Below are 12,904 nucleotides of genomic sequence, written 5' to 3' on the forward strand. Positions count from 1 at the left end.
AACTCATCATTGTCTTAATCTCAAACAACTAGATTGGTTAGAGCTAAATAACCAGTTATTCTATCAACAACTACTTATCATTCATAAGACCCTTCACTACCCTGAGGCTACCCCCAGCCTTACAAAAATGATTATGCCATATAGAAACCTAGCCACACTCCGTTCTGCAAATCGACTACTAGTATCACTACCTAAATCAAATAATAAAGCTGGTGATTCATTACTTGCAAACTCAATAGGGAAAATCTGGAATCAACTCCCTCAAGGAATAACTAATCTAACCTCTACCTCTCTTTTCAAAAAACACATTAAAGAACATCTCAAAACAAAATGGATATGTCCATGTGCTAATCCTGACTAAAATAATGTCCACACTCTCCCAGCTCTTCCACCCTACCCCTCCTGACTTAACTCCTCTATAAACTATCAGGAGTTTTGAGAGTTATTATCTAAGAATTGGGCTTTTTACCAGTAAGTTTGTTCTGTCTGTATCCTGTGTTACTGTTATATCTTTTATATAGTCAAACATAGTTGTATATAGTATAAGTTTACTTCCTATTATCAGTATTTATTTTGTATTTGAAAATTTTTTTTTTTCTTTTTGCTACCTTATATTTTGACAAATACTATGCCTAACGTGATAAATTGTTGTGTATTTACCTTAATGGAGCTTTTCTCCCCGGGCCTCTACTGAAAACGGATATTATGTCCAGTTGGACTAGCCCGGTCAACAAATGTAAAATAAATAATAATAATAAATATTTGTACTTCTAAAAATGTGATCTAAAGATGTAAGTTGTCTCAGTGTTCTTTTGTATGTAAATCACTTTTATCTTTGAACTTTATTTGTACTTCTAAAAAAAAAAAATTTTTTTTATCATTATGTCTTGCAACATTGTATTGTGGAGCTTTTCTCCCTGGGCCTCCACTGAAAATGGGCTTTTGGCCCAGTGGACCTCCCCGGTCACCAAACTGGAATAAAATAAAATAAAATAAAATATATACTCTTGCTAAAAAGGATAAAATACAGGGAGGATTTTGAAGCTTTTCACAATAGTTCACATTTTCCGAACCTAGGATTTTTCTAGTAAGAAATCATTATACCCTTTCAAAAGTTGTTTCAAATCCTTGTTTGTAGAGAAAGTAATGTCACATTCAATAATTAATCAAATCTCTGAGGAATGAAGTGACACAATGATACCTCCTGAGTGACTCAACGTGCCCTTTAAAATCAGACGGGATAAAATATGCTTTTCAGACTTTTTTTTTCTTTTATGACTTGACCATTTATTTTGTAATTATAACTTTTGTACTTTTTGTGGAGTCTCATAAAGGTATATTTGCTAACATCTTATATGAGGTCACTGTTACAATACCAGATAAGTCTATACTTTGTGGCATATTTTGGAGGACTGCAGGATCTTGGAGCACTTTGGTTATATACAATTTCATGAAAATAGTTCATGCATTTGGATGGCTAATAAAACCACAATTTTTAAGGGTAACCTCAAATTAAAAATGATTTAAAAATATGGCAATGTTCACAAGTTTTTACATTCTGCATTTCAGCAGCCATACATTTAGCAAAAGGTATTTGAAAAGCATGCATATATAGTGCATGAGAACTGCTTGCATCGTTGAAAATTATTGAAATACATCTTTAAAACTTAACAAAAATGGGGTCTCATTCTTGCTCTCTGTCTCACACACACACACACACACACACACACACACACACACACACACACACACACACACACACACTAAACTTTGAAGGTATAATATTACATACAGTGAAAAGTACTATAATAAAATGGAATAATTTCTCCACATTTATTTCCCCAGTGTAGGAAATGCTGCCAAAACATCGCCATAGGCAAAGAGCACTGCACATACTGCCTGTGCTAGCTGAATCACCATGGGAGCCTAACACATCTTCTTCTTGCATGTATGCACCCCATTCATAATACACATATCTCACTGTGCTATTGTCACCTCATTCTTTCGGCTTTTCCCGGTTAGGGGTCGCCACAGTGGAACTCCGGTCTGCTAATGATTGGCAGTAGATTTTTACATGCTGGCTTGCCGGGCCTAACGCACAATTTTCAGCGAAGGAACGCCCATTCATGCATGTCAACACACAGAAGACGCTCTAACTGAGAATCGAACGTGCAACGTCTGTGAGGCGACAACGCTACCGCAGCACCACCACCACAGTATATATCTCACTGTGCTATTGTCACCTAAAACTACTAATAACAGTACGTTACCCAGTGACAAAACTATTAATTGTAACACATAATCTTCTTCCACGTGCCCACCCCATTCATAATGCGAACATCTCACTGTGCTATTGTAACCTAAAACTTCTAACCGCTAAGTTACCCAGTGACAAAACTATTATTTGAGAAATTTGTTTCACTAAGTAAGGAGTCTTCTGCATTTTCTCTCATTCAGGTTTGCTGCACTCACTCCCTTACCAGTAAAGTTTAAGTGCTTAAATGAGGAAAATATAAAATGTATGCAAATGACAGTTGAAATGTAGTAGCAGTTTACTGAATATAGAACTTTGCGGAAAATTGAAAACTACTGGGAAATGATATCCAACTATTGGACTGTATGGTTAAACACATAACCATGAAAGTGAATACGAAAGGTAAAGTTGAAGAGAATGCTTAAAAGAATGTTCCAGGTGTATCACTGGGGATATTTGATACAGTCTTGCTTGAGATCCAGAAAATTATGAGTACTTCAGAAAAATAAGTGGAGAATACAGATAGAGTAGATGGACCTGATGTTGGTAAACTTTACAGACAATCTCATGACATCTTAAACTTTACAGCAACAGAGATGAATGTCAAGAGATTAGCTTTTGGAGATGCTTATATAATTGTTACTGACTGATCATAAACGGTTTGACTTGTATGATAAAGCACAGCAAAGACACTGAGAATTGTTAGGATATTGGAGGAAGAGGGTACAACTGTATAAAACATACAGAAGAAAAAATGATGACATGGAAAGAATTTTCAATGCATATTACTTCTACAGATTCCCTCCATCAACTTTAGAAAAGTCCATGGGCTATGCATTACATTAGTTCAGTTTAAATCTTTCTATGAGAAATAAAAAGTGCTGTGCAACTTTGATCATTAGGGAAGAATTATTCTCAGCAAACCATTGACCAATGAAGCAATTTTTTGAAGCAGTGAGGTAATGCCAATAACATAAACATTAAGTTTAATTTAATGTACCTGCAATGCTTACAGCATTTTTCTGAAGGGAGTGAGACCATTTTCATTCTCACTAAAGCCTTCAGGTGGTCTTTGTAGTTTTCATGCTGGAGAAGAATATGGTAGTGAAAATGTGAATATCGTAGCTAAGACTGAAATTAAATTTATACTAGACTTTGCCAGTTTGTGTAATGATGTTTTGTAAAGATGAGATTTTGGTGACAGTATTGCAGGAAGTTATGTTCTTTTTCCTGGTCAGTCCATTTCAATGGTAATACTCTGTTACACTAGTGAACAGTGACTCTCCTTAATGTAACCAAGAGATTTATTCATTCCTCCATCAGAACGAGAGCCCTTTGGCCCATTTTTTCCTCTGTTGATATGAAAGTCAGATGTTTGGGAGAATGTAAGTCAACCTCGCCAAAGCAAAAAACACAGTATCAATGGGACCGGACGGTGTCCCGGGCTGTGTCTTACACGAGCTCCAAGAAGAACTGAACCCTCACATAAAGTCACTGTTCAATCTCAGCCTTACTACAGGATATGTACCCAAGGAATGGAGTACAGCAACAGTGGTCCCACTCCACAAAGGTGGTGCCATAACGGACCCCGGAAACTATCACCCTATAAACCTGACTAGCCTGGTCTGCAAAGCTATGGAGCGTATCATCATGGAACTCATAAACAAAGACATTGGGAACCTCCAAACACTAGATCCTACTCAATTCAGCTTTAAGGGCAGATCTTGCTTCTTGAACCTGGTCGACTTCTTTGAAACAGTCACCAAGGCCATAGATGAAGGGAAGGTACTCCACACAGCCTACCTGGACCTTGCAAAAGCCTTCGACACAATACCCCACTCGAGCATCATAAATAAGCTCACCAGCTTAAATATCAACCCCTATGTCACAAGATGGGTTGCAAACTGGCTCAGGGATAGAACCCACATGGTCAGAATTGCAGGTGCCATGTCAGACTCTAAACCAGTTACAAGTGGCATCCCACAAGGCTCAGTCCTGGGACCTCTCTTGTTCGGTATATACTTCCCTGAGGTACAGGCTAATACGGGAGGACTATGGCTGACCAAGTTCGCAGATGACTGCAAACTGGGTGCCATAATCAACTCGCTGACTGACACAAGCATCCTCCAAAAGGGTCTCACAGACACGGATAACTGGTGCCAGAGCCATGGCCTAAAGCTAAATGCCAAAAAGTGCATAGTCACCCCCTTTGGGAAAAACAAAGTGCCCACAAATTACCACATAGGTGGTAATCCATTAAGTATGGAAGACGTAATTAGGGATTTGGGGACCCAAGTAGATAGCAATCTCTCCTTTGACAATCGCGTTGCCAAAGTGGTTAGAAAGACCTTCTATATAGCCCACCTTATCACAAAAGGGTTCACATATAGATCAAGAGAGGTCATTGTGCCCCTCTACTCAGGCCCATAATTGATTACAATGCCCCATTTGGGATGTACCTTACCAGACTCCTGCAGCAACTGGAAAGACTCCAAAAGTACCTCACCAAGAGGATCAAGGGACTCAAACAGATGCCCTATGCAGTTAGGCTAAAGAAACTCCAGCTCTACTCGGTTGATTACCGCCTATTCAGAGGCGATCTGTGCCTGACATATAAAGCATGTCCAACCCAGAATTAATGGACATGCTCCACCTCAGGAAATCCAAATCCCTTAGAGCTACATGCTCCAGGGACTTAAACCTCAGCACAGAAATAAATAGGACATGCTGGAGGGACAGATTCATATCCCAGAGGCTCCCCTCACTCTGGAACAAAATCCCAATCTATGTTAGGCAGAGTCCCTCAATGACCCTCTTCAAGAGAAATCTTAACGAGTGGATGGGAGATCGTAGGTTTACCCATGGGATCTCTTCTGTGTCCCTACTAGACAGAGGCACAATAAACTAACCTTAAAAGGGATATCTTCTGTGACCTACTATACAGAGACACAGTCAACTAATCTAAAAGTGTGGCAAAAGTCAAACACACTCTGGCTAGGCTTATAAATGCCCTAGGGCAGATAGCCTAGTATCAACCTATGAACCTAAGATCTTGCAGGCTATCCAAGTCAAATCCCTTGACAGCTTACATGCTCTACTATAGCTGCTCTTGAGTGGTACGTGTGTATTATTGCATGTAAGCAGCTACCTGGCTATGCGATGCACCAGTGTGCAGTATGGGCACGCCAGACTTCTTGTTGTGAGCATTACATCTGCAATGCTGCAGGGTTTGCCAATATAACGAGCTATGCTGCTTCCTTCCTCCCAGGATGGGTGAGTTGGCATTGGATGTGGACACCCATCCTCTTCTGCCAGGTCAGTCCAGCACTATTGCCACCAATCAAACACTGGTCATCTGAAATGTAGTCGGGGGGGGGGCTGATCTCTTTTAGTCACAGGGTGGGGGGGGTTCATGATCACCTATTTTTATTCTTCTACTGACTGATAACAGCAAGCAGTGCTACAGCTTTCATGTTGTTAATATTATGCTTAATTTCAGGTCACCCATGAAAAAGAGACAACATGGTCATGGTAGACAGATCAATTTACTGCAATTAAACAAGCAGGAAATAACTTCCACTTAAGGAATCACCACAGAAAAGTACATAGGATCCACTTTAGCATTATTTCCATAGTGTAGATTTTTTTGTGATGAGGTTCTCCTTTAAATACCTTAGAGGAATACCCAATAATGCAGTAATTTGAACACCTTGGTTTAAAACCTAAGTAATACATCAACAAAACAGTAGTTTGTAGGTTCATAGGTATGTACTAGGCTAATGGCCCTGGAGCCTTTACAAGCCTAGCCCACAGGATCACCCTGGCATCATGCCACCCGACCTTGGTTCACAGTGCCTCTGTCGAGTAGAGCCACTGGAGTGATCCTCGGGGTGCATTTTCTATTTCCCATACACTCATCAAGATTTCTCTTGAAGAGGGCCAGTGAGGTGCTCTGTTTGACATGTATGGGAAGTCTATTCCATAGCATGGGCAGTCTCTGGGTTATGAACCTGTCCCTCCAACATGTTCTGTTGATTGTGGTTATGAGGCTGAGGTCTCTAGGGCATGTGGTGTGGAGGAATTGGGATTTCTTTAGATGTAGCATTTCTAACGGAGCTCGGTCAGACATGGCTTTGTAAGTCAAGCAGAGATAGACTCTAAGTAGGCGATATGAGACAGAGAATAGTTGTTGTCCATATAGGACAAGTGTTTAAGGCCTAGAATCCTCTTTGTGAGGTACTTTTGTGGCCTCTCCAGTTGTTGCAGGTATCTAGTGAGGTACTTGCCAAATGGGGCATTGTACTTGATGACTGGCCTAACAAGGGAAGAGTAGAGGGAGACAATGACCTCTTTCTTCCTGGATGCAAAACCCTTAGTAATGAGATGTGCCATATAGGACTTTCTGACCACAGTGGCAATGTGGTGGTCAAAAGAGAGGTTGCTGTCAACCTGTGTTCCCAGATCTCTTATAACGCCTTCTGCGTTCAGTGGACTACCATTGATGTGGTAATTCATGGGAACTGGGTTTTTCCCAAAGGGGATGACCCCATAAGTAATGTCTACAATCAGTGACATTTCGGGAGTGAAAAGTAAGAAAGTAATCTTTAAAGAATTAACTTGGCTATAGGACTGCAAGCTCTGTAATGTCTGTTAGGCACCACACACAATTGGGTCAAGAGATCTGAAAAGGGGGATGCCAGAACCATAAAGGACCAGGAATCATGAAAACAGTGAGACACAACAATACTGTGATCTTCAAAAATAAATAAAAAAATGTTTTCAAAAAATGCCTTACCTGCATAGGGCTTTTTCTGGGTCAGAATCCCCCAGAGGACGATAGAAAAGCTTAGGAGAGAAAAAAAAATTAAAATTAATCTTCACAAATTAACTCAGATGTGATATTAGTGCAAAAAATCTCTATGCTGAAAAGCTGAAAACACAGGACTGCATATAATGGTGACCAGGCTGCCCCGGTAGCATCAATGCTGTTTGAATAAAAACTTGAAACTGTCTAGAATTTGCTTAGCATTTTTTGCAAGGCCAGATAGTTAAATGCAAACCATTCTATATTATATATGAGCTTCAGAGCAACAGCTCATTATTCATAATTTTTCAAACTGTAGAGAACAATAACATAATGGACAGTTCATCTGACTTACATGTATGTCAGTCACAATGAACTGCTCTCATCATCTTGTGTAAACTAACTTTTATGGACAACAAAATGATCGGTACCACCATCAGAGTAACCACAGAGGTAGTCACACTGTGTAAAATAACAGCAAGTAGTGATGATGGTGTGTAACCACTGTGATGCAATGATCACTCTGGTTTGTAACACGACAACAAGAAGAAAGGGTAGAATACAAGGTATGTAAACATAATAGCATAACCGCACACCTACTGTAGAGGCCTTTGAAGGCATTGAGTTTGCCAGAATTTATGATGGTGAACAGAGTGGATGACCCTGATTTCAATTCTGATGTGAAAATATTACTGAACTGGTACATGGTGGAAACACTAATGCAGGCCTTGAATGAAGCGTTACTTGTATTAAACTCCAAAGTTTTACAATAAAATTAAAAAAAAAAAAAACATTATTAAAAACGAATATAACTACAAGCTAAAAATGACTAACTCTATACTGATGCAAAAACAAAACAGAAACTCAAAAAGTAAACATTAAGGGTATTGGGATGTATGACTGCTTAAAAAGCTATATTTGAACCTTAAAACATGCACCGCTTTGAAATCTCACTATTGGTACATTTAAGTTAGGAAATTTCCAGATTCATAGACTTCTCAGTATATAGTGATGACTTATTGTAGACATCTGCCATTGTAGAACTGATCTTTGGTTTAACTTCCACAACAATACACCATTTCTCTTTTCTGGCTGGGTGGAAGTCCTAGTGGTATAAGATGGACATACTAGTGGTGAGGTTTGAGACTAGAGCAAGAAAGATGTGGACTCTTGACCAGGATACTGAATCAGAAGGGCCCTACTCAGCTGCATCTCCAAACACATGGTCAGTCTGAGGTGGATGGGAGAAAAAGGGGGAAGTAAGGAATATAAACGGGTGGATACCTAGCACAACCCTGAGGAGAAGGGGAAGGAGGAGAGAGGAAAGTGGTGTATTAGTTGAGACATTACTGCAGTAGTCGACATACTCCAATGTCTACAATTACGGTAAGATCCTAACACAACAGTACTATGCTCATTGTATTGTCCACTGTTGCAGTAGAGACATCTTCTTCAGAAGATTCTCAAATTTTATGAATACTGGGGAGGTTGGCCCCAAGAAGGAGTAGGTTGCCAAGGGCCTGTAATACAGTTATGGCAAACACAACCTTTGCCCTGGGAGAGAGATCTAGGTTTTAATGTTTTGGAAAAAGTATGAACTGATGAGCATGTAGCTTCTGCCAAAATGGACTGAGAGTTGTTTCTCCTAAGAAGGACAGTAGCGGCTTTAGTGATTGTTGCAAAATGTGACCTCACTTGCACTTGGATAGGTATACCAGGGAATGAATAGCAGGAGGAGATGAACTCAGACACCTATCTAGAAATTATTTGCATAGAAACAAGCCTGCTGTCTCAATTTGTACAAGAGACTTAAAACTGTTTTGTTTTCCATGTTTACTTTTTGTGTGCATGTAATATCTCATTGGTCTCTGCACATCTTGGAAATGCAAGTTTCCTTCCCCTTTGTTTTGTGAAGTATTGTAAAAACAGTAAGGTGAATGTCCTGATTCTACTATACTTCAGTGAATACTTCAGGCATGAAAGAAGGATTAGCGTGACTCTGTCCTTTTAAAAATAAGCAAGTTCTCTTTGCGTACAAGGGTATACAGTTCTAAAATACTCCTGGTGGAAATGATGACTGCTGAAGTAGTCATCCCAGAGACATACTTTGGGGGAAGGGCAATATTAACTGGCTCAGAAAGAAGTAATGTTATCTTTTCTGCTACATAACTGAGATTCCATAAGGGAGAAAATTCTTTCATAGGAGACCTAAAGCCTAAAGTATAGGAATTGCTTTACAGATAATCTAGAATACAGTGGGGATTCACAAGTCAAGCATGCTGAAATATCAGATACAGGAACCTTTAATGAGATGTAAACCAATACTGATTTGAAAAAATCTGGCAGGTAATTTTGAATGAAGGACACTGAAGACTGGCTCATATCCTAGCCCCTCTTATGTCACCAGTGAGAGAATATTTTTTATTTTGCTAGGTATGATTTCCTTGTATTAGGTTTACTAGCATTCTATAAGGTAGAAAACATGTCCTTGGAAAACATGTGCCTGAAGGGGATGACAGCTAGATCATCCATGCTGTCAACCAAAGATTCTTCAGGTTAGACTGTAAGAGAGACCTTTTGCTGTGGGTCATAGGTTCACATGCTGAAACAGCATTAAAGGCTTTCCCCTTACCACAACCATTTGGAGGGAGGGTGAGTGTCGCCTTAGCAAAAAGTAACATTTAAAAAGTATCAGTAACATTTTTACTTGTCCTCCATTATCTTTTGTATAATCCTCAGGAAAAAAAAAAGAGTGATTTGAGGAAAATGTACAGGAAAAGGCTGCCCTGCTGATGAAAGAGGTGTCTTTATGCAAAATCTGTGTAGTTTCTTTTTCTGGAGAAGCAAAAAAGTCCATTTCTGGGACAATCTATGTGTGAACTAGCTCAAGAAATAATATCCCTTGTCTAACATCTATTCGTGGGATCCATTTCTGTTCTATCCATGTGATTTGCCAGAATGCTGCCTGAGAAAGGATACAGGATGCCCTGAAGGTCATGCCTGCCTCCTTGGCTAGAATCAATGCTTCCATGGCTAATCTACATAGAGGGTAAGAATGCGTCCCTCAGCTGAAAGTAAGGAAGCACTGCTGCAACATTTCTTTACTTTAAATAAATGACCCATGGCACCCTATGGGGGCAGTGCTTTAAATCTGACTAACCAAGTTGCCAGTTTTCTCTTCTTACTATGCCAAGAGCTACCTAATTTGAGGCATGGCAAGAAGCAGAAAGCCCTTGAATATTAAAAGATAAAGTGGATCAGATGGTTGGCAATAGACTGACTAGGGGAAACAAGTTCTAAAATACTTAAGCAATCATTATTTTTTTTACTTTCCTCGTAGCTGAGAATCCAACATGTATACAGGTGTCTGTCTTTTGTGGGAATGATTAAGGAAGTATGATGCGTACATAATCTGACAGGAACAAGCTAAATTATGTTTATTATTTCATTTTCATTCTAGCCCATGCACAGAGGGGATCTGTAGAGGATTAGGATGCATGCTGTGTACATGTATGACAACAACAACTTGAAATATACAACTGTGGTCATTTATTCCTTGACTTTCATCTCAATTTAACACCACAGAGATAAACAAAAGATGGCGATAATTTTTTAGAGGTGGGGAGGCAGCCACCATTCACAGATATGATTTACATATCCTGGCAATGATTCACCTTCTCAGCCTACTGGGAACAACTAGTTTGTCGGAATACTGAAACTTCCTCAAAAATAATAATGTTGTTGTTGTGTCTTTTGGCTTTTCCTGGTTAGGGGTCGCCACAGCTGAACTCCGGTCCGCTAATGATTGACAGTAGATTTTTACGTGCCGAGTTGCCAGCCCTGACGCACAACTTTCAACGAAGGTATGCCCATTCACGCATGTCTCCACACAGAAGACGCTCTAGCTGAGAATTGAACAGGACAACGTCTTACTGTGAGGCGACAACGCTACCGCAGCACCACCACGGCAGTACTTTCCTCAATAATAATAATAATAAAAATAAATAAAATAAAAAATAAGACCGAATTTCTTTTCTCTTGGCTGGGAAAAAGAGCTTGAAAAGGTACCTCAGAGCATCTACAAACTCATTGCTGCTAAGGGTCTAAGAGCCCCAAGACCCCTTGATTGATTCAGTTATTTCTTCATAGTTATTACAGTGTAGCCTTAGTTATTTTATGTTGAAAGGATGGAAGAAAGTTGAAGAGTAAGACAAAATATGAGAAAATGAGAAACAAGAAATGTGCAAGATATGGGGAGGATGGAATGCAGGAAAATTGGGTGGGGTGGCAATGAGATGTGCAATGGGAAGGGGAAAATTGTACCATTGGGGAAGTACCAAGGAGTCCTTTTCTTAGGTCATTATTTCACCCAAGGCTATTGCTTTTCCTATTCACAGCTTGCTGGCACAATGCATCACTGCGGTGCTGTCTCTGTCCAAAATTCCAGGGTTCGAAATTTGTTTTGGGCTTTGATGGGCTACAATCACGGACTGTCACTGTTTCCTTCACATTGATCTTTTTTTCTTTTGCAGCCTGACAGAGTTCTCTGTACCCTCAGACACTGTGTGTGAGGTCTGCAGGCTGTATCTGAGGAGTCTGTGGTTAGGGTCTAAGCATCCAGTCCCACTCGGTATGGGACTTCCAGATTTGTATTCCCGAAATACAAAAGGCGGGGGTGTATCCATATTCATCAAGGATACCCACACCTCCAGGTTAGTGGCACAGCACGACACTTCAGAGAACATCCACATGCAACTAACAACGTGCAGAACTGCAATTCAAATTGTAGCTTGCTACAGATCGCCCATCATGTCCCAGGACCCCCATTCCACATTTCTGGAAACATAAAGGTCCTACCAAACACCCTGATATTGGGTGATTTCAATTACCAAAACATTAACTGGTAGAACTACTCAAGTAATAACTCCCTTGCTCAACATTTCCTAGAATTTATAAACTCAAATGCTCTGGATCATCTGGTCAACACCCCCACCAGAGGTGACAACATATTGGACCTGGTCATCACCAACATGGGAGACCGGTGTTCCACACCAGAGGTCAACCCCTCTCTGATTAGATCTGTCCATAAAGTAATCACTCTGGATATCCACATTCCGTCCCCACCCCAGGTAAAAGAAACCACAGTGAAAAACTTTTCAAAAGCAAACTTCACGTTACTTAAGACTGACGTGGAAAATTTCAAATCCCCCATGCTAAAGGATAACGCTACTCAAGCTGCAAAATCCTTTACTAATGCACTCTATGGGCACCTACAAGAATGCGTGGATCGTGCTATCCCAAGCAAAACCAAGACTCACTCCTCCAAGAAAAGGAAACCAGTCTGGTGGACCCCTGCCATAAACAAGCTATACAATAGAAAGACAAAACAAGTACAGAAAAGAGTAAAATCCCAAGAAGGGAAGACATCCTTGATCAGTATCAGCAAGAAACTATGATCCCTCATAAAATCATCCAAGGCTAGCTTCGAAAGAAAAATTGCCAAGGACTCCAAAGATGACCACAAGGCATTCTTTAGCTATGTTAAGAATCTAAGTGGAAATTCTCAGATCTGCTCGGAGTTAGAGCAGAATGGCACAAAATACACTGAACTGACCGATATCACCAACATCCTGGCAGACAGGTTCAGTGCAAACTTCAGCCCCCCCCCTCTCACCTCCAAAAGGGCCCACAACCATACCAGAAGAATGTAAGTGCCCCTGAAATCACAGACACTCAGGTTAAAACAGCCCTCTTCAAAGCCAAAAACACAGCATCAATGGGACCGGATGGTGTCCCAGGCTGCATCCTACACGAGCTCAAAGATGAACTAACCCCTCACCTAAACA

The 12,904-nt window shown here is 40.2% G+C and overlaps 1 protein-coding gene across 1 annotated transcript in view; it reads right to left on the reverse strand.

The window, feature by feature from the left end:
* Positions 1 to 12,904, reverse strand: part of RIPK4 (receptor interacting serine/threonine kinase 4) — a 290,197-nt gene that overhangs the window by 57,614 nt on the left and 219,679 nt on the right. The window contains exon 4 of the mRNA XM_044072734.1: positions 7,050 to 7,099. Within this exon, the coding sequence (XP_043928669.1) occupies positions 7,050 to 7,099 (50 nt within the window). The remainder of the gene's footprint in view (positions 1 to 7,049; positions 7,100 to 12,904) is intronic.

Source organism: Protopterus annectens, chromosome 5.part0, assembly GCF_019279795.1.
Source record: "Protopterus annectens isolate FY-2018-M chromosome 5.part0, PAN1.0, whole genome shotgun sequence".
NCBI classification, from domain to species: Eukaryota; Metazoa; Chordata; order Ceratodontiformes; family Protopteridae; genus Protopterus; species Protopterus annectens.